The 22,087-nt window shown below is 45.1% G+C and overlaps 1 protein-coding gene across 2 annotated transcripts in view; it reads left to right on the top strand.

Moving 5' to 3' along the window:
* The window catches only part of DOCK1 (dedicator of cytokinesis 1), a 359,613-nt gene that overhangs the window by 170,642 nt on the left and 166,884 nt on the right, over positions 1-22,087 (top strand). For both annotated transcript variants that reach the window (XM_071564200.1, XM_071564199.1), the window contains exon 28: positions 17,591-17,692. In XM_071564200.1, the coding sequence (XP_071420301.1) occupies positions 17,591-17,692 (102 nt within the window). The remainder of the gene's footprint in view (positions 1-17,590; positions 17,693-22,087) is intronic.

Below are 22,087 nucleotides of genomic sequence, written 5' to 3'. Positions count from 1 at the left end.
TTTTCATATGAAAAAATCTGAGTTTTCCTGGGACAGGAGTGGGAGTTTTTCATATGAAAAAATCAGAATTTTCCTGGTATAGAAATGGGATTTTTTTCAAAAACTCTAAATTTTCCTGCGATAGGAGTGGGAGTTTTTCACATGACAAAATCTGAATTTTCCTGGGATAGGAGTGGGAGTTTTTTCAACAAGTCTGAATTTTCCTGGGACAGGAGTGGGAGTTTTTCATATGAAAAAACCTGAATTTTCCTGGTATAGAAATGGGAGTTTTTTCAAAAATTCTGAGTTTTCCTGGGATAGGAATGGGAGTTTTTCATATGAAAAAATCTGACTTTTCCTGGGATAGGAGTGGGAGTTTTTTCAAGAAGTCTGAATTTTCCTGGGATAGGAATGGGAGTTTTTCATATGAAAAAATCTGAATTTTCCTGGGATAGGAGTGGGAGTTTTTCATATGAAAAAATCTGAATTTTCCTGGGATAGGAGTGGGGGTTTTTTCAACAAGTCTGAATTTTCTTGGGACAGGAATGGGAGTTTTTCATATGAAAAAATCTGAGTTTTCCTCATTTCCAATTAAAATTAGAATCGAGCATAAAAATACAGATTTTTATGTGCTTTTATATGTGGCCTTCGAGTCAGAAGGGCAGAGAGCAGCCTGGGCCTAAAGCTGAACAGGAAAAACAAGCTGGAATTAAGAGTGGAAAAGTGACAATCCTGCAAAATGATGGAAGAGAGAAATAAGGGGACAGTTGAAATGGCAGCAAAGTGAACACACAGGTCCTGTGGGGGCTCTGAGGCTGAAGCAAAATTAAAGATTTTGGGCCATAATGCTGAGAAATGAACTCTTTAGTGTCGTTTTTAAGATCCCAAAATCAAATTACCCTCAATAACTTTGCTTCATATCCCTCTGTTGTTGTGTATCAATGAATAAAAAGGGATAAAAAAGGGCATTTTGCATCATTACACACCCCAACCACCAAGAGCTTCTACTCCCATATTTATTCTTTTTCTAAACAAAATGACCTAAAATCTTGCTAATAAGGATATGCTGAATTTATTATTGACTGTGCAAACACTTAATTCTTTTATTCTTAAAAACTGTTAGTCAGTTTTACTTTTAGAAAAGGAATGTAAGAAGTTATTTTTAAAGCCTGAAGATCCTAAAAGCAGAGGCTCTTTGAGTGAGTTGTGCTGTGCAGGAGCCTGATATTTAATGCCTGATAATGCCATTAAATGAGTTTACAGTTGCCAAGGGAAGCCCTTCCTAATCCTTGGGCTGGAGCTCTTCAAAATACAGTGCAAAAAATAAAAAAAGTCTCTGTCCTTCATAACTTCAGGCCACTGTATTAAAACCCAGGAAAAGCAGCACCACATTTGGATTTTCTTCAATTTTTAAACTGGTTTAAATATTGATGCTGAGCAGTGGTGGAAGAGCATCAGCAGCAGCTGCCTGAAATCTGTGGGTGTCCATCAGTGCTGTGGGAAAGCCCAGGAATGGAAGGGGCTGTTGGGAAGGAGGGGGAAATCTCTGAAAACACAGGAATAAATTGATATCACAGAATCCCAGACTATTCTGAGTTGGGAGGGACCCACCAGGATCATCGAGTCCAACCCTTAAGTCAATGGCCCACCCAGGGGATTGAACCCATGACCTTGGCATTATTCCAACCAAGTTTGAACCAACTGAGCTGATCTCAGTGTCATTGATATATTTGATAATACTGTGGCACTTCCTCAGTTTGCTTCCAGAAATTCCAAGTGATGCCCTGATATTTGGGTGTCTCCACATCCTTCCCTTCTCTGTGCCCTCCTGCCCGAGCCTGGATGGGGAAGTCTCTTGGAATGGAGCTGGAATGGTTGTTCCCTGTCTCCAGACTTTCCTTACCTTGGTGTGGACTTTGTGCACTCCCCTGCTGGCCCTGCCTTGGCCCCAACTTCCAATTTTTTCACTGTGTGTGAAAAATCAATGCCTAAATTAAAAGTACCATCTGATATTTGTTTGGAACTCATCCCCTGTTTGCTCCAGCAGCTGCTCCTGATGCTGTGAGGTTTCTGAACACCAGCTGTGCACTCATTTCATCCCCACCACTCTGCATTTGGATATCTCAGGAAAATATCACTCCCCTCTCTGCCTTCTTGGGAAAATCTGGGACTTTGTGGCCTCTTCTCAGGAGGGAACTTCTCCATCCTCTTGTGGGAGAGGCACAGACTGGTTTGGGTTGGAAGGGAACCATAAAGGCCATCTCATTCCATCTCATTCCAGCCCATCCCACCAGCCCAGGGTGCTCCAAGCCCTGTCCAGCCTGGCCTGGGACACTCCCAGGGATGGGGCAGCCACACCATCCAAACCCAAATCTCTGTCCTGCCCAAGTCACTGTTTCCTCAGCAAATGCCCTTTGTGTGGAAGGAGTGACAGCCCTTCCCAGCCTCCCAGTTTGCCACTGGAAGCACTGGATTCCTCTGAGGGCACGGGAGGGGAGGGTAATGTGCAACTTGCTGTTATTAGGAAGAGTTCAGCAATGCACCTGCAGGTCCTGGGAATGTCCCCTCAAGCCCAGGGACACACAGGGGACAGGGGACAGGTTCCAATGACCCCTGTCAGCCCAGGGTGGGGCCTCAGCTTTGCTTTGGGCTCCAGGGGGATTTATCCAGGTGGTTGGTTATCCCTGCAGCTCTCCACTTGTCTGTCTGTGTCTGTCACAGGATGGGTTGGGTTGGAAGGGACCTCAAAGCCCACCCAGTGCCACCCCTGCCATGGGCAGGGACACCTCCCACCAGCCCAGGGTGCTCCATCCAAGCCCTGTCCAGCCTGGCCTGGGACACTCCCAGGGATGGGGCAGCCACAGCTTCTCTGGGCACCTGTGCCAGGGCCTGCCCACCCTCCCAGCCAGCAATTCCTTCCCAATATCCCATCCATCCCTGCCCTCTGGGATGGATGGGATGGACAGGAAACCATTCCTGTCATTCCAGACCCCAATAAAAGTCCCTCTCAATGTTTCTTCTTAGCCCCTTTTAAATACTGGATGGCCACAAGGTCTCCCCAGATCCTCTTCTTCTCCTGTCCCTGGACCTCCTGCCATCCACTGTGTCCCCCTCAAGCTGTGGGGACTGGATTTATTTATTACATTCATTTTGCTTTTCTGAGTGTCTGTAAATCCAAGTTTTCCTTGAAGCCTGGGAGGAAACAGCTCCAGGGTCTGTGTGAGCTGAGCTTGTCCCTGGGATGATGAGCTGAGGAGCTTTGTTTGGATGTGTAATTTTGTAATTTCACATTAATTACTCGGTGACAGAGAGTTAATTAGCCAAATAAGAGCCCTGATGTCCTGTGGGAAGGGTGCTGGGACTGGAGGTGATGCCACATGGGCAGGGAGTGGCATCGTGTGGCTGAGGCTTCGTGTCACACCTTTGGGGTGGCTGAGAGCAGGTCCTGAGAAAGAAAGAAAGAAACCCCCTGCTCTTGTCAGTGGAAAATCAGAGTGGTTTGGGTTGGAAGGCAAAGCCCATCTCATGCCAACCCCTTGCCATGGGCAGGGACACCTTCCAGGAGACCTGGTTGCTCCAACCTTGCCTTGAGATCCCATAAAAGCTCATTTAATATACAATTTATGGTGTGATTTTTTTCATCAAATATTAATTGAACTCAAAAATACCTTTTTTTCCTGTTTATTTTTTGTTTGTTTTTGTTTCTTTGGTTGTTGTTGTTGTTCCCTGATGTCCTGTGGGAAGGGTGCTGGGACTGGAGGTGATGCCACATGGGCAGGGAGTGGCATCATGTGGCTGAGGCTTCGTGTCACACCTTTGGGGTGGCTGAGAGCAGGTCCTGAGAAGGAAAGAAAGAAAGAAGGAAAGAAAGAAGGAAAGAAAGAAAGAAAGAAAGAAAGAAAGAAAGAAAGAAAGAAAGAAAGAAAGAAAGAAAGAAAGAAAGAAAGAAAGAAAGAAAGAAAGAAAGAAAGAAAGAAAGAAAGAAAGAAAGAAAGAAAGAGAAAGAAAGAAAGAAAGAAAGAAAGAAAGAAAGAAAGAAAGAAAGAAAGAAAGAAAGAAAGAAAGAAAGAAAGAAAGAAAGAAAGAAAGAAAGAAAGAAAGAAAGAAAGAAAGAAGGAAAGGAAAGAAAGAAAGGAAAGAAAGAAACCCCCTGCTCTTGTCAGTGGAAAACCAGAGTGGGTTGGGTTGGAAGGCAAAGCCCATCTCATGCCAACCCCTTGCCATGGGCAGGGACACCTTCCAGGAGACCTGGTTGCTCCAACCTTGCCTTGAGATCCCATAAAATCTCATTTAATAGACAATTTATGATGTGATTTTTTTTCATCAAATATTAATTGAACTCAAAAATACCTTTTTTCCCCATTTTTGTTTGTTTGTTGTTGTTGTTGTTTTGTTGGCATTTTTTTATTTTGGATATTTTTGTGATTTTTTTTAAATGAAAACTCTTTAATTTCAGGTGTTATCCCTGAAGTTACAACATCAAGATTCTTGCCTAGAAAACCCCCAGTGACTGGAAAAAGCTCAATTCTTGTCCATGTTAGTTTTTACCTTTAATAATGAGTTTTAATAATTCACAGGGATGCAATGAGAGCTTTCCTTTTATTTATTCCTATTTCTCACTTGGCTTGAATTGTAAACATATTAATTCCTGCCACCAGTTAATGACTTTGGGTCATGTTTGTGCTCAATTTATGCAGAAATTCTCCATATACCTCCTAGTTACTTACAGGAAAAGACTTAACCAGAGCTCCTTCTTTATCCCTTAGAGACCTTTGTCCTCCTTTAAGTAGCTTTTCTAAGGTGTTTTTAAAGCATTTTTTTAATAATCCTTTAATTTGCCTCCTGAGTATTTTTCAGCCATACCAACAAAAGTTTGTTTTACCGTTTTCAAATCTCATTTTTGCCAAATGTCAAGGCTGGGATTATTTTCCTGCTGTTGTTGCAAATGTTACACCCCAAATAATTCTGGCTGTGATGGAAATAATGTCAGGAAAAGTCCTTTCAAAAGAATGGTACCATTGCAATAAAGTAGGAATAAAACATCCTGGTTTGAGACCTGCAGGTGGATTAATTGGGATTTCTGACATCTCTCAGGTGTTTTTCTTCTCCAGTTTTTCATATTTTCAATATATCCAAGCAATAATGCATCATATGGAAATATGGGGCCATATTTTAATTATTTGGTATTTTTAATCAGAGAATCCCACAGTGGTTTGTGTGAAGGGACCTTAAAGCTCATTTAGTTCCACCCCCTGCCATTCCATTGAGGTCTTGCTGTGCACTGGTTCTAATTTTATTTATTCTTCCTTTGAATTTCTTGCATGTTTGGAAGATGGCTGAGAGTTCTTTGCCCATTGGTGGGGCTGCTTTGGGAGTGTTTCATTTGGACTGGGAATTCCTGGGCTCTGGATCAGTGTCCCAACTCCTGATCTCCATAGACAGTTCTCAGTGGAGCCTTTTAGGGGCTTTCAGGGGCTTCAACCCCTGTTGTTAAATAAATCACTTCAATGCATTGAATTTTTATGAGGTTTTACTCTTTTTTTGGTATTTCATTTCTTGGTCCTCTTTGTCATGAGTTCCAGGAGTTGTGGAGAGAAGGGGAGAGGAGCAGAGAAGGAAAAAGGGATGAAGAGGAGCAACTCTGTTTACATTACAGGACCCTGGCAACTCCAGGCCTGTCAGCCTGACCTCGGTGTCTGGCAGGGTTATGGAGCAGTTCATCCTGAGTGCAATCACACAGCACCTTCAGGGTGGACAAGGGATCAGCCCCAGCCAGCAGGGGTTTAGGAGGGGCAGGTCCTGTCTGACCAACCTGATCTCTTTTTACAATCAGGTGACCCACCTGGTGGATGAGGGGAAGGCTGTGGGTGTGTCTGTCTGGACTTCAGCAAGGCCTTTGACACTGTCTCCCATAATATACTCCTGGAAAAGCTGGTAGCCCATGGCCTGGACAGGTGTACCCTCTGCTGGGTCAGGAGCTGGAGGGCCCAGAGAGTGCTGGTGAATGGAGCTGCATCCAGCTGGTCACCAGTGGTGTCCCCAGGGGTCTGTGTTGGGTCCTGTCCTGTTGAACATCTTTAGTGATGGTTTAGATGAGGGGATTGAGTCCATCAGCAGCAAATTTGCTGATGACACCAAGCTGGGAGGGAGTGTCGACCTGCTGGAAGGCAGGAGGGCTCTGCAGAGGGATCTGGAGAGACTGGAGAGATGGGCTGATTGCAATGGGATGGAGTTCAACAAGGCCAAGTGCAGGTCCTGCCCTTTGGCCACCCCAACCCCCTGCAGCGCTCCAGGCTGGGCACAGAGTGGCTGGAGAGCAGCCAGGCAGAGGGACCTGGGGGGACTGAGGGACAGGAAGCTCAACAGGAGCCACCAGTGTGCCCAGGTGGCCAAGAAGGCCAAGGGGATCCTGGCCTGGATCCAAACTAGCGTGGCCAGCAGGCCCAGGGCAGTGACCCTTCCCCTGGACTCTGCCTTGGGGAGGCCACACCTTGAGTGTTGTGTTCAGTTCTGGGCCCCTCAGTTGAGGCAAGAGATTGAGGGGCTGGAGCGGGGCCAGAGAAGAGCAACGAGGCTGGAGAAGGGACTGGAGCACAAGTGCTGTGGGGAGAGGCTGAGGGAGCTGGGGGTGTTCAGCCTGGAGAAGACGAGGCTCAGAGGTGACCTCAGCACTGTCTGGAACTGCCTGAAGGGAAGTTGTGGCCAGGTGGGGGTTGGTCTCTTCTCCCAGGCACTCAGCAATAGGACAAGGGGGCACGATGGGCTCAAGCTCTGCCAGGGGAAATTGAAGTTGGAGAGCAGAAAACAATTCTTTGCAGAGAGAGTGCTCAGGGATTGGAATGGGCTGCCCAGAGAGGGGGTGGATTCCCCATCCCTGGAGGTTTTTCAACTGAGCTTGGCCATGGCACTGAGTGCCATGATCTGGTAAAGGGACTGGAGTTGGACCAAGGGTTGGACTTGATGATCTTGGAGGTCTTTTCCAACCCAATCCATTCTATGATTCTATGATTAACAATATTTAAACTGTTCTTGTGCAAGGATATTCAAGTTTCAGGAGGGACTTTATTCAGAACTTCTTTCTCACACAGTTACACACAACATTAAAACTTATACATACCATGCAAATTATCCAACATCACCCAGCTATAGCTAATTAAGTAATAGCTATTTCTTAAAAATTGTTAGATTTAAACAGTCTTAATGCAACTTATTTTAACTTTATAAAAGAGTTAATTAATGTTACTCCGTGGAGTTTCCACAGGGTTCAGTTCTTGCTTCTGCAGCAGCTCAAGGTCTCCTGACAATTTTATCTCAGCACCTGCAAACTTGTCTTTGGTTTGCTGGCCTGAAAATGTTTCAATCCCAACACATCAGGACATGTAGAATTGGTTCTGCTTAGCCCTGTTGGTGCTGCCCAGCTGGGGGATAAAAAGAATTCCCTGGAATATTCCTGTGCATTGGCTTGGAATGGTGTGGGAAGGGTGGGCTGGGCAGGGCTGGAGCAGCCCCTTCCCACCAGGTGGCCCATCCCTGGCTTTTCCTTTGGAGCACTGGAAATCACTGATTGTAATCTTGCCATGGGTTTAATTGCTTTTCTCAAAGAGAGATTAGTTCTCATTTAGGGGTGGATTTGTAATTAAAAAAACATCTCTCAACCCAAATCACTTTTGTTGCCCACACACATTGGACACAATTCCAGCCCTGAATATTCATCTAATCCTGGTGTGAATGTGGGAGTGGTGCTGTTAGAACATGATAAACTGCTCCTTCTTGGGCAGGAATTTCCTTTTTTCCCTGTGGATTTCTCCCAGGGCCAAACTGGGAGGAAAAAAGGGAATTGAATTATAAATGGAAATTTATTTTGGTCCTTAGAAAGGCTTTGTTGGAATGTGTGGAGGGTGTGGGATATTGTGAGGACAATTACCAGGACTTGTTTGGCACCTTGGATGGACAGAGTTATTCCATGGGGAAGTTACTCCCCTGAAATAGTTATTCCATGGGGAAGTTACTCCCCTGAAATAGTTATTCCATGGGGAAGTTACTCCCCTGAAATAGTTATTCCATGGGGAAGTTACTCCCCTGAAATAGTTATTCCATGGGGAAGTCACTCCCCTGAAATAGTTATTCCATGGGGAAGTCACTCCCCTGAAATAGTTATTCCATGGGGAAGTCACTCCCCTGAAATAGTTATTCCATGGGGAAGTCACTCCCCTGAAATAGTTATTCCATGGGGAAGTTACTCCCCTGAAATGTTTTAGGGGGGTTTGGGAGGATTGCAAGCACAGGAAAACCTGAATTAGGAGTGGAGCTTCCTGAGCAAGGATTCCATTTCTTCCTTCAGGAGTTGGAAGATACTCCTGGAAGTGTCCAAGGCCAGGCTGGACAGGGCTTGGAGCAACCTGGGATTAGTGGAAGGTGTCCCTGCCCATGGCAAGGGGTGGAACGAAAGGAACTCTGAAGGTCCATTCTGTGATCCTGGTTCTTCCATGGAATGGAAAAGGGAAGGAGATCTCCTGCTTTTAAAATGTTTAGTTTATTTCTTAACTTCCAAGTCTATGCTGTTGATCTGAAATCAATGGAATAAATTGAATTTAGAAATAAGGATCTGGGGGTGTGAGAGGCAATTCCTCTTTCCTCAATGGTTTCTTTCCTTCAGGGAGTTTGTCCTTCCCCCACCTGATGGTCTCCCTCTGTCCTGCTGCTCTTGGATTTCTGCTGAGTTCAGGTTGGAGGAGGATAAAGGGCCTTTTAAAGCAGCATCTCTTGGAGCTTATTATGCTGAACGTTCTGGTCATCATCCCAAATCATAATAAAAAAGTGGTTTAATTAATTCAGCTTTCCACAATAGGAATGTTCCCCTCCTTTTGCTTAGGCTGCATGTTAGAGGTTGATTTTGTATTCTTTTCATGAAGTACCTTTGAAGCTCTGCTGGAGACTGTGCAGCAATAGGTTGTCTGAGAGAATCCCCCAAAGTATTCTGAGTTACTGGGAGTTTAATAAGAAATAAAATTCAAATTTAATAATGTTACAGGAAGAATTGGGTCATTCTTGGAGACACAGCCCACATATTATCATTTGCAGGTTCTGCAGATGAGTCTCTCCCTGTTCCCTTTAATTAACTGCAGAGTATTAAACAGGTCTGTGTTCCTTGGGAGTGCATGAAAGGGAGATGTGGCTGCTCCTCCAAATACCTGCAGGAACCTCCCAAAAAAATAGAAAAATCTGGACTTAAGGGAAACACTTGGGAGTTTTTCCTCTGCTCCTGAAAAATCCTGCACACTTTGTACTAAAGGGAGCAACCCGAGGAATCACAGGCAAAGTGAGATTGGCTGGGCAAGAGGCAACCTGGGCATGGAGGACAGGGATGGAACTGCTCTCCTGTGTCCTGGAGCCAGGCTGGGAATGCTGGGAATGCTCAGCCTCTCCTGTGCCCTGGAGCCAGGCTGGGAGAGCTGGGAATGCTCAGCCTCTCCTGTGCCCTGGAGCCAGGCTGGGAGAGCTGGGAATGCTCAGCCTCTCCTGTGTCCTGGAGCCAGGCTGGGAGAGCTGGGAATGCTCAGCCTCTGCCCTGGAGCCAGGCTGGGAATGCTGGGAATGCTCAGCCTCTCCTGTGCCCTGGAGGCAGACTGGGAATGCTGGGAATGCTCACCCTCTCCTGTGCCCTGGAGCCAGACTGGGAGAGCTGGGAATGCTCAGCCTCTCCTGTGCCCTGGAGCCAAACTGGGAATGCTCAGCCTCTGCCCTGGAGCCAGGCTGGGAATGCTCAGCCTCTCCTGTGCCCTGGAGCCAGGCTGGGAATGCTGGGAATGCTCAGCCTCTCCTGTGCCCTGGAGCCAGGCTGGGAGAGCTGGGAATGCTCAGCCTCTCCTGTGTCCTGGAGCCAGGCTGGGAATGCTGGGAATGCTCAGCCTCTGCCCTGGAGCCAGGCTGGGAGAGCTGGGAATGCTCAGCCTCTCCTGTGCCCTGGAGCCAGGCTGGGAGAGCTGGGAATGCTCAGCCTCTCCTGTGCCCTGGAGCCAGGCTGGGAATGCTGGGAATGTTCAGCCTCTCCTGTGCCCTGGAGCCAGGCTGGGAATGCTGGGAATGCTCAGCCTCTCCTCTGTCCTGGAGCCAGGCTGGGAATGCTCAGCCTCTCCTGTGCCCTGGAGCCAGGCTGGGAATGCTGGGAATGCTCAGCCTCTCCTGTGCCCTGGAGCCAGGCTGGGAGAGATGGGAATGCTCAGCCTCTCCTGTGCCCTGGAGCCAGGCTGGGAATGCTGGGAATGCTCAGCCTCTCCTGTGCCCTGGAGCCAGGCTGGGAGAGATGGGAATGCTCAGCCTCTCCTGTGCCCTGGAGCCAGGCTGGGAATGCTGGGAATGCTCAGCCTCTCCTGTGCCCTGGAGCCAGGCTGGGAGAGATGGGAATGCTCAGCCTCTCCTGTGCCCTGGAGCCAGACTGGGAATGCTGGGAATGCTCAGCCTCTGCCCTGGAGCCAGGCTGGGAGAGCTGGGAATGCTCACCTGGAGAAGAGAAGCTCCAGGGAGACCTGAGAGCCCCTTCCAGTGCCTAAAGGGGCTCCAGGAGAGCTGGAGAGGGACTGGGGACAAGGGACGGAGGGACAGGACACAGGGAATGGCTTCCCACTGCCAGAGGGCAGGGACAGGTGGGATATTGGGAAGGAATTCCTGGCTGGGAGGGTGGGCAGGCCCTGGCACAGGTTGGGCAGAGCAGCTGTGGCTGCCCCATCCCTGGGAGTGTCCCAGGCCAGGTTGGACAGGGCTTGGGTTGTCCCCAAATGCCACATCCACAGGGCTTTGAAATCCCTCCAGGGATGGGCACTCCACCCCTGGGCAGCTGTGCCAGGGCTGGGCAGCCCTTTTGGTGAGGAAATTTTCCTAATATCCAACATGAACCTTCTCTGTTTCCTCTTGTCCTGAAATCCTGGAGAAGCCCCTGAGGTGTCCCTTAAAGCTCATTATCCCAGTAGGACACCAAGATGCTGTTCTTTGATGTCCCACCTATGGAAAAGGAAAGTTTCCTTGTGTGTTCTTTTCAGGAAAATGAACTTTTTATTAATTATTTCCTGTTTTGGGAGCTCTCAGGGCATGATCATCAGCACTGAAGTCCTCGAAGAGATTTCCCTCTAAAACAAGTTTTCTATTGATTGAGACTGAACTGTAGAGATTAAATCAGGATCTATAAAATTAAATGTTGAGGTAAACCAAGATTTTTAGGACTAAATTAAGTGATATTCACCTATAAATTCTGCTGTCACTGTTCTGAGTTCTACCTGGACCTGGCCTGGCCTGAGCTCCTGAAATCCCACTGAGCAGAGGAGGTGGCAAATCTTTTCCAGTTTGGCAGCAAAAACACCTTCCTGCATCTTGAGTGGCAAAAAAAAAGTTGCTTTATTATGATGTTTGTGGCAGCAGAAACCCCCAAATATTTATCACCCCCAGATGTTAATTTGTGTTTCTCAAAGGGAAAACACTCCCTTGTTTTATTCCCTCTCTTTAATTCACGTTGAAGGGGCAGGATTTGCCCTCAGGAAATGGAAAATTGTGGATATTCAGTAAGAAAATGTGATAAATGGGAACATTTGGCGCTTGTTCAGATTCTGCTGCTGAATGGACTGTCAGATTTTCTGTCACAGGCAAAGAAATGTTTGTTTTAATACATGTATGAATTTATATCCATAGATACATTTCTGTATTTCTCTACCTTGGGGGCTTTGCTTTGGTTCTTTTTCCTGCTCTCACTGCTGGAAAAGCCTCAGGAATGTGTGTCCAACTCCCTCTGGAAGCTGCAATTCCCACCCAGCTCATTCAATATTACACAACTTTAAATATTCTTTAAAACAAAAATAAAACAGGACACCCTCTGCCATTCCCATTTTTTGCTGTATAATATCTTTATATTATAAATTAGATAAAATAAATTATTTCTCTGCAGACACATTGAATTTTCCATTTCCACAAGGCACTGCCCTCAGAAATGACCAAAACTTGAAATCTGGCACTTTTTAGAGATGGATTTTGATCTCTTGAGTTGATAATTGATGAGAATTTAATTTGTGGCTTCTGGAATTGGTAACAACTGATTTTTAGTTCTTCCTTTGTTGCTGTTGTGGAGAGAATAAAAGTTGTAAGCGGAGAGAAAACCCCATTTTTATTTCTTAAACATTTTTATTTCTTGACCCCATTTTTATTTCTGTCTGGCAATTGTGAGGGACTTAAACCCTTTTCAACAAAATAAATTCTATGAAAATATTCTCAGAGCCAGAACGTTGTGAGTTCATTCCAGTGGGTTTTTTTGGGGGGGTTGGGGTTTATTTTAAATTATATTTACCCATTCGTTTGTTTATTTAGCTGGGTAGTCTTTTAAGGCCGTGTAAGGAAAATTTTATTGAAAAAAATAAGTGTAATTTATTTATATATTTTTTATTTTATGTATATTTTTCTATTTATTTATATCTCTTTTATATATATATTTATCTATATATTTTTATATATATTATATATTTTTATATCTTTATATCTTTTTATTTTTATGTATAGATTTTTTATTTTTATATATATTTTTATATTTATTTATATATATATTTACTATATATTTTTATTTATATGTTTTATATATATTATATACTTTTATATCTTTATATATTTTTATGTATATATTTTTATTTTTATATATATTTGTATATTTATCTCTATATATTTTATTTATATATATTTATTTATATATATTATATATTTTTATATCTTTATATATTTTTATGTATATATTTTTATTTTTATATATATTTTATATTTATTTATATATATTTTATATATATTTTTATTTATATATTTTCTATATATTATATATTTTTATATTTTTATATATTTTTATTTTTATGTATAGATTTTTATTCGTATATATATTTTCATATTTACTTGTATATATTTATATATATTTTTATCTATATATTTTCTATATATTATATATATTTTATATCTTTCTATATTTTTATTTTTATGTATATATTTTTATTTTTATATCTATTTTACATTTATTTATATATTTTATATATATTATCTATTTTTATATATTTATATATTTTTATTTTTATTTATATTTATATTTTATATCTATGTTTATATATTTATAGATATTTTTATGTATTTATAGATATATTTTAATATCTATAAATATATAATAATTATTTTCCATCTCCTCCTGAGTGTAACAGGAACAATACCCTGAAAAATCCCATCATTTAGTGTAGCTTTGATTTCTTTTAGATTTTCTCACCGTTCATAAAGAGCTGAATGTTTCAAGCTTAGGGATTTCCCTTGAAAACAATGGACAGGACTGTTGCAAATATGCTGGTTGATCCCTCAGGGAGAGAAGTGCTGGCATGTGTTGTCTCTCCCGCAGGGAATTCTCTTCTCCTCCTGGAGTTTCTCACTGTTACTGTTATTTGGGAGCTTTATTGGATGGGAAAATTTCCCTTCTCGTGTCTGCTCAAGAGCCATTTGAACGTGGAGTGTCTTACTGTAAAGATAATTTAGGGAAATAAGTACTTTTAGAGCATTCATGGGCCTCTTCAGCTTTTCCTTCAGAGCTGAATGGGACAGAAATTGGGAGTTATTTGGCAGTTTGGAATTCCATGTTCATTTTCTTGAGAGAAGATGCATTTCTGAATAATCCTGCACCGTTTCCTGAAGAAAGCAGATGGTGTTGGTGTTGGGCTTAGTTTTGTTTTCCTGCAGTGCAGGGAATTGTCCTCCAGGACAGGACCTGGCTGTGGCTTCCTTGGGGACAGCCTTGGATCCTGGGATTTTGGTTTGGGAATCCTTGAATCGGAGAAAAGAATCATGGAATGGTTTAGGTTGGGAAAGTCCTGTAAGATCATGAAGTCCAACCATCCCCAGCACTGCCAAGGCCACCCCTGACCATGTCCCCAAGTGCCACATCCATAGGGCTGTGAAATTCCCCCCAGGGATGGGGATCCACCCCTGCCCTGGGCAGCTGTGCCAGGGCTGGACAGCCCTTTCCAGAAAGGGATTTTCTCCAATATCCAACCTGAACTTCCCCTGGTGCCACCTGAGGCCGTGCCCTCTCCTGTCCCTGTCCCTGTCCCTGGAGCAGAGCCCGACCCTTCCCTGGCTCCCCCCTCCTGGCAGGGATTGCAGAGCCAGAAGGTCCCCCCTGAGCCTCCTTTTCTCCAGATGAGCTCCCTCAGCCTCTCCTGCTGCTCCAGCCCCTTCCCAGCCCCATTCCCTCGTCTCCAGTCCCTCCATGTCCCTCCTGTCCCAGAACTGGGAGTTGGACCAAGGGTTGAACTTGATGATCTCAGAGGTCTTTTCCAACCCAATCCATTCCATGATTCGATGATTTTATGAACTGCCCTCAGGATTGGAGATGTGACCTCAGCAGAGCCAGCACAAGGACAGTCCCTGCCCTGGTCCTGCTCCCACACATTGGCTGGCACAGCCCAGGTACCTTTGGCCTCCTGCCCACCTGGGCACCCCTGGGCTCGTGCCCACCACTGTCACCAGCACCCTGTCCCACCAGGCAGCTCTCCAGCTGCTCTTCCCCCAGCCTGGAGCTCTCCATGGGGTGGGGGTGACCCCAGGTGGCCCCCTTGCCCCGATGCCCCTGGGGGAAGAGCAGCTGGAGGGCTGCCTGGTGGGACAGGGTGCTGGAGACAGTGGTGGGCACGAGCCCAGGGGTGCCCAGGTGGCCCCCTTGCCCCCGTGCCCCTGTGCTGGGTGAAGGATGAGTGCAGCACCCTGATGGTGGCAAACTGCCTGGAAAGTGCCATCAATGCCCTCCTGGTGTGTTTGAAGCCTCTTAGTCCCTGTGGGACTCCCTCCCTTCTGAGCTCTGCCAGTGAGCAAGGATGGGAAGGACTTCAGGATAAACCCTGACACTGCTCCAGTGAGGAAATGCCCAATAAATGCCCTGATGGTGCCCCTGCAGGACTCTGTGTATCAACATAACTCTGCAATTCTTCCCATGGTGGAAATTGAAAGTGATTTTTAGAGAATTAATACCTTTTCTTTGTGTATTGCTCCGAGTGCTGCACTGCAGACAATGACAACCATCTCCAAATCCAGCCAAAGATTCAAAACCAACTGAAATGTCAAATTTAATCATGTCAGCTACTGCTAAATAGTTAGTAGAGTGTATTAGACACCTACAGTACAAACACTGCCTATAAATAATTGCAAATTTTATTAGCATTGTAATTAAGAGCGTGCTGGCTGGAAGTGACACCTCACTAAGTGCAAAGAAAAGTTGAGGAGCAAAGCAGAGTGTGCTTTTTTTCTCTGCTGTTAAGTGGGTCTTCCTGCCCAGCAGAGATTTTTAGGGTGGGACCTGCAGGGACCTCTGTTGGCTTCACACAATGATGATGGATCAAAGGAAAAGAGAAAGGGGGTTTGTTCCCAAGCTCAAGGCTGAGAGGAGCATCAAGAATTGTTTTATGGAGAGAGGAGCAGGTGTTGGTTCACTCTCCAAGCCCCTGAGTTGCTCAGCACCACTTTGGGGGCTCACAGCAGGTTCTGGAACTTCACCTAAAACTCCAAGCCCTAAAAACCCCCTCTTGTTCAGGGTTCAATTGTATTGACTGAGCCTGTTTATTTTCCTGCATTTCTTTTTTTTTTCTCCAAGTTTTTACCTGGCATTCCTATTGGCATTTTCCCTCCTGCAAGTGGGTTCAGGGTGTTCCACTACCAACCAGGAGACTTTCCTGTTCCTCTCATTCTCACTGTGCTCATTAAGGAGATATTCCCCTGTAATTATTCTGCCTTTAATGACTCCTTGTTTTCCTGGCTGGTGGTGACAACCACGTGCTACTCCCCAGGGAGGGCTGGGCTGCCTGGGCAGGACCTGAGATGTTGGAGGGGCTGGAGGAGGGCACAGGGCTCTGCAGGAGATACAGAGAAGGTGGCACCCAAATTCATCCACTCCTCTGCCTGCTCCTGGAGGAGGGGAAATGAAAGATAAAATGTGTCTGGAAGTTTGATAGTTGATCCACATTAATTTGAGACCTCCCTGCAGGGCTAGGTCAGCTCTGGGGAACAACAGCCCCAGGATGTGGAGCTGCTGGAGGAGTCCAGAGGAGACCCTGGAGGTGCTTCAGGCCTGGAGCTGTGTTCTCTTGGGCTGGGGTGTAAAGTAACCCTGAAAATGGCACAGAAAGGAGAATTTACAATTTTATCATACCATAGAAAAAAGGACTTATTTTCAGAGTCATTCTGCTGGGTATGCTGGTTTAAAGGTGAACCAGCAGGGGAAATGAACTCACCACGAGAGAGATTATAAGTCAGAGCTAAAATTTAATAATAATATTACAATAACAACACTGACACACAAGGGAAATTGCTTTCAACTCACAAAACCCAGCAGTATAACCCAGTGTCCTGGGGCACAAACCCAAGGGGGTTTGTTTGCCCTTGTGCTGAGACCCCTGTGGTTCCCCCAAGTCCAGAGCAAAAGGAAATGAAAAACCTGTTGGTGCAGGCGAGGGCTGTGGTCTGGGCGAGAGCAGGGATCTCCTCCTGTCAAGGTCCTGCTGCTGCTCTGGATCCGAGGAGAAGTTCCCGAGGTCTTCTTACCCACCACTTATGTACCCTCAGGGAGCACCCAGTCCCTCCCCCTGGGCGGGGACTCACACAATGGGTGATTAACTCTGGGAGCCAGGGGGTGTTGAGCTGTTGATGGCCCATTGGCAGCTCCGCCCCCTCAGGCTGGGTGTGAAGGTGCCAATGGCTCCCTGGGCAGCTGCTGCTAATGGCCCATTGTCCTTGGGGAATGAATAGAGGGGGTAGAATACACAGCTTTGATCACCCCCACACAGGGTTAGCTGGTCCCTCCTGCTGAACTAGGACACTGGGTTTTTCCAATTTTTAATGTTATTTTTGGTATTTTTTTTTATTTCCTGAAAGACCAGAAAAGCCATGGGCATTATTAACAGCTTTTAGCAGATGGTCACAGAGGGAAGAGAGTGAAGAAGAACCTCCTTGTGGATCTTACCACATCTTGTAGCCATAGGAATGGGTTGGAGTTGTTACTACAACACTTTCACACGCCACAAAGGAAGATTAAACTTTCTGTTTGGCACTTTTGACTTTTTTCTGTGGTTTGAGAGAGTTCTGGTGGGTACAGCTCTTCTGCTTTTATGAAACATTGAATTTTGGTGGGGTTTTTTTTTAAGCATCACAGTATCTGAAAATACCACTCAGTGAAATTAAAACTTGGGCTTTAGCTCAATATGATGATTCTGAAGAGATTTCTCCCTGAGCAGAGTATTGACTTTCCAAATGCAAATCCTGATATTGTGGGATATTTTTAGGAGTGCTGTTTATTACCTTCCAAAGCCTTTAATGTCAGAGCAGTTTTTAGATGAGAAAGGTGTTGCAAAAGCTTCAGTGATGTGATAAACCCATGAAGTTGGAACTGGGAACTTTCTGAGGTGTTGTTTTTGTTCCCTTGACAGACCTTTGCATATCCATTAATGCGTTTTAATGATGGAATTGCATCTGCTGCATCTCGTGCTGCTCTCCAGCCACCTTGTGCTTTGATGGCAAGAAACATGTTGCCTTTTTTGAACTAATTGGTGCTTTATTTTGATTTTTGCAGGGCAGTTTTGTGGCCTGCATGACAGCCATCCTGAGGCAGATGGAGGACTATCACTATGCCCATTTAATCAAAACTTTTGGGAAGATGAGGTCGGATGTTGTGGTGAGTTTGATGGTTTTATCTCTCCATAGAATAATTCACCTGGGGTTTGGATTTTTTTCCTCTGTTACTGGTCATGGAATGCACTGGTGAAACATCAACAAAATGTTTAAGTTTAATATAAAAATCTTGATTAAAACCTTGTGGTTTGCACAGAGGAGTCTCTGGAGCTTAAAAAGCATCAGTCAGTGGATTTAAGGCAATTAAAAGAAAATAGGAAGAAATAATAGTGGTGAGACTTTTGTTTAAGGAGAAAATAATATTAAATAACACTTTCTTAGGAGAGGAACTTTCAGAGTTAAAGCTTCCAGATGTCCTGCTTTCCTTTCTTTAAGTACCTTTTCCGTGGAGAATCTGCTCACTTTCCCTTTTGTACAGCCCATTTTAACCTCAGGGATGCCCTTAGTTGTTAAATAAGCAATAATAATTGAAATTTGTCTTCTCAGAGCCATTCCCAGCCTGGCTGAGGCAACAACCCAACTTAATTAAAGCATAATAGAAGGGAGTTTATAGCTGAGGAGATAACTCTGCAATAACCCAAACTGTCCTTGCCATATGGCTGCGAAGGGGAGCCCAAACTCCTTGGCTGAGCTCCAGCAATTAGTGGTGACCCAAAGCCTGCTCAGCTCTCTGCCAGTGCCCACTGCCATGCTGGGCATGCTCCAGGCAGCTTTCACCTGCATTTCAATCTTCATTCATCCCCCACTGCCATGCTGGGCATGCTCCAGGCAGCTTTCACCTGCATTTCAATCCTTGCTCAGGTTCTCTTCCTTCCAGAGCCAACAGAACAAGCTCAGGGGCTTTCCCTTGTGTAATTCTTTGCATCTGGACTTGCCAGTTCATCTCTAAGTTTGATTCTTCTTGTCTCTGCCCATGTTGTGCCAGGTGGGAGCTCTTTGCCCCCGTGCCAGTTTGCAGATCAGGGGCTAAAGCCTCTGTTTGCCCCTGATGTGGCACCACTGAATTCCAGAGCTGAGGATTGAGGAGGGTGAAGACCAAGTCCAGCTGCAAAGAGCTGCAGATGGGCATCACCACACTGGAAGGGCATCACCACACTGGAAGGGCATCACCACGCTGGAAGGGCATCACCCCATTGGAAGGGCATCACCACATTGGGGGGGCACCACCACACTGGAAGGGCATCACCACATTGGAAGGGCATCACCCCATTCAAAGGGCATCACCCCATTGGAAGGGCACCACCCCATTCAAAGGGCATCACCACATTCAAAGGGCACCACCCCATTGGAAGGGCATCACCCCATTCAAGGGGCATCACCCCATTGGAAGGGCATCACCACATTCAAAGGGCACCACCCCATTGGAAGGGCATCACCCCATTCAAAGGGCACCACCACATTGGAAGGGCACCACCCCATTCAAAGGGCATCACCACATTGGAAGGGCATCACCATATTGGAAGGGCACCACCCCATTCAAGGGGCACCACCCCATTGGAAGGGCACCACCACATTCAAAGGGCATCGCCCCATTCAAAGGGCCTCCCAGGTGGCCTGGTGTGGGATCTGGGAGCATTTAAATGCTTTTCCACTAATAACAGAACATTCCCAAGCTCAATGCAGCTGGTGCAGTGAAAATCCTGCTTTTAGCAGCCAGAAAAGGCATAAGTGGTAAAGTTTAACAAGCCAAATATGTGTCTGATGTGAAGGCAGATCAAACCCTTTGGCTCTGGAGAAGGAAATGGGATGACAGGGCTGGACATGGAGAAAGGTGAAGGCAGGTTGGTCTGAAAATATGTTTAACCCAGGCAGAAAGGAAGGGCCACACACAGCCCTGCCCTGGTGGGGGAGAAGATAAAACTCATGAGTTGAGAGCAGAGCAGGTTCATAATTGAAAGAAAGTACAATAGAATAGAAATTATTACTGATAGAATAGTGATGATGATGGTGATGAGAGTAATAATAATAATTATAGCAGTTAAAAAGAGGTGACAGAAAGGGAGGAATTAAACCAGTAATGCCCAATAAAGCTGCTCAGCACACACTGACTGATGCCCAGCCCATGCCCCAGTGACTCCCACCAGTTCCCCCAGTTTACATACTGGGCATGGCATCCTGAGGTGTGGAATGTCCCTCTGGCCAGTTCAGTCTCCCTGTCCTGGCCATTCCTCCTCCCTGGCAGAGCTTGGAATGAGGACAAGTCCTGGACTCAGGGTAAGCCCTGCTCAGCAAACCCCAAAATATCAGTGTGGTATCAACATTGCTTTGTTCCCCAATCCCAAACACAGCCCTGCACCAGCCACCAGGCAGAAAATTAACTCCATCCCAGCCAAAATCAGGGCAACATGTCATGAAAAAATGCAGAGGGAAAAAAACCCCAAAGGAATTCTGTGATTTTTCTAATGGCAATAAAAGTGTTTGCTTTAAAGCCTCACTTTTTTTGGTCTAAAATTGCCTGAAAGTTGCTGCTGTAGGTCAGATCTGGTGAAAACAAGAGAGTTAATTCTATATCTAGAATTTGGCAACTGGTCTGTTTATAATGTCTCATTGTATGAGTTTGATTTGTGTGCACTGAAGTTCCTGAGGAATCACTTCGTGCTTCTCTCTGCACTCTGAATATTCATCCCTTTCTGCATGTTCTGGTTTGTGGAGCTGAAATTGCTCTGCACTGTTACAATCATATTTTCCACTAGCGTGTGAACTGTTTGACTCCTGGTTTTCCTCCAGGAAATAATTTGTTTTAGCAGAAATACTGTTTGTATCTTTAATTAAATGTACCCTTTAAATATGGTTGTGTTGTTAGTGTGTAAATGATATTGTGTGTCAATGGAAAGTACACAGTGAGCTGGTGAAACATTTATTAGGCAAGATGTTCATGGGAGGAAATGCTGCCTTAAATTCACTTTAAATAATATAAATGAAGATGTGGAGGTGTCATGGCAGAACGTGGTTAGTCCTGTCAGGAAAGGAGACTGCAGTGGATAAAGTGAATTTTCTTTCTTTTATTTTAAGCACAAATAGAACTGATGGAGTCATCAGTGAGAACAGAAAGATGAAGACACAACCCAGTTTCTGTGTTTAAGAGAACAGCTGAGATAACCTTTTCAGGGAGAGCCAAGCTCAGGGATTTCTGCTGTGAAAAGCACTTTCTCCTAGATGAGATTTCAGTGGTCATTTGAAAGCCACACCTGATGGTGCCCATCAGAACTGGTGCTCTGTGGGGCTCTGCCAGGAGTGTCACCTCCCTCACTGCTCCATGTTCTGGATGGTTTGGAGGGGAAAAACCACCTTTCCCTGCTCTTATTTAACATTTCATGGATTTTCCATTTCTTTACTCCAACAGTTTTTGAGCCACTGTCCTTTGACTCCCCCATTAGAGCTTAAATCCAGAAGTCTTTCCCTTTGAACCCACCAGCCCTGGGTGGACATGGAGGTGACAGTTGCACCTCCTGTTACAAACCATTCACTTTGCTCACAAAGCAGTGATTTAGGACTGAAATTAGATTAAACTAAAAGTTTTTCTTGAAAAAAAATGACCAGAAGAGTCAAGCTGTGGTTGTTTCTTCCCCATGGGAGACCCTTAAATCTTTCTGTGCTCCTGCTCAGGCAGGAGATGGAAGTGCTGGAGGAAACTTTATGGCCTGTGTTATGTAGGTGTCAGGTTTAGATTATTATAATGGTCATATTTGGCCTCAAAAGTGCTCCAAAGGATGAGGTGGAATGCAATAAACCCAGGCCCTTCTCTCTCTGCAGAATGCAGGGTTCAGATTTATTAAGGTCTGTCTGTTCAAAGAGCAGTTTCTGAGTTTCAGGTCCCTTCCAACCCAAACTGGGCTGTGATCCTGGCAAATCCAATCAGTGATTGTGCTGCCATCCTGAGAGGAAACAACATCTCAGCTCACCGAGGTTATTTCTGGGGATAATTGATCTCTCTTGGTAAAAATTGTCTTTATTTGAGACATACGTGGTAGCAGTTGACAGAAAATGTATGTTAATGTTTTGCCATGGGGAGTGTCTCAGGCTGAGCTTGCTCAGTGCATGGGAACTCTGAAGGGCTCTTACCTCTCCTGGATTCAGCTTCCTTGGGATATTAAATATGATTTATATTTCCAGTTGGAGACAGACCAGGACTTGCAGCCTTTGCTCTTTTAATACAAGTTTTTGACATTTTTTTTAATGTTCATAAAAATTTGTCCTGCCTCCAGATATAGTAAAAAAGAAGTAGATTGTCCAGCACTGCCCTGGTGGTTCCCTCTCCATCCCACCCCCAGGAGAGCCCCGGGGTTTGCTCCAATTATCAGGTTCATTCCTCCAAACCATTTGCTGGTCTGTAATAAAAGACAAAATGGAAAAGAGACCAATATTTTGAATGCACAAAGCACAGGTGAGCATCAGGAGCTTTTTAACTGATCAATAATTAGTTCTAGAGTAGCTGTTA

The sequence above is a fragment of the Pithys albifrons genome, chromosome 9, assembly GCF_047495875.1.
Source record: "Pithys albifrons albifrons isolate INPA30051 chromosome 9, PitAlb_v1, whole genome shotgun sequence".
NCBI classification, from domain to species: domain Eukaryota; kingdom Metazoa; phylum Chordata; class Aves; order Passeriformes; family Thamnophilidae; genus Pithys; species Pithys albifrons.
The sequence above is the reverse complement of the archived record's forward strand: the minus strand, read 5'-3'. Positions and strand labels throughout refer to the sequence as shown.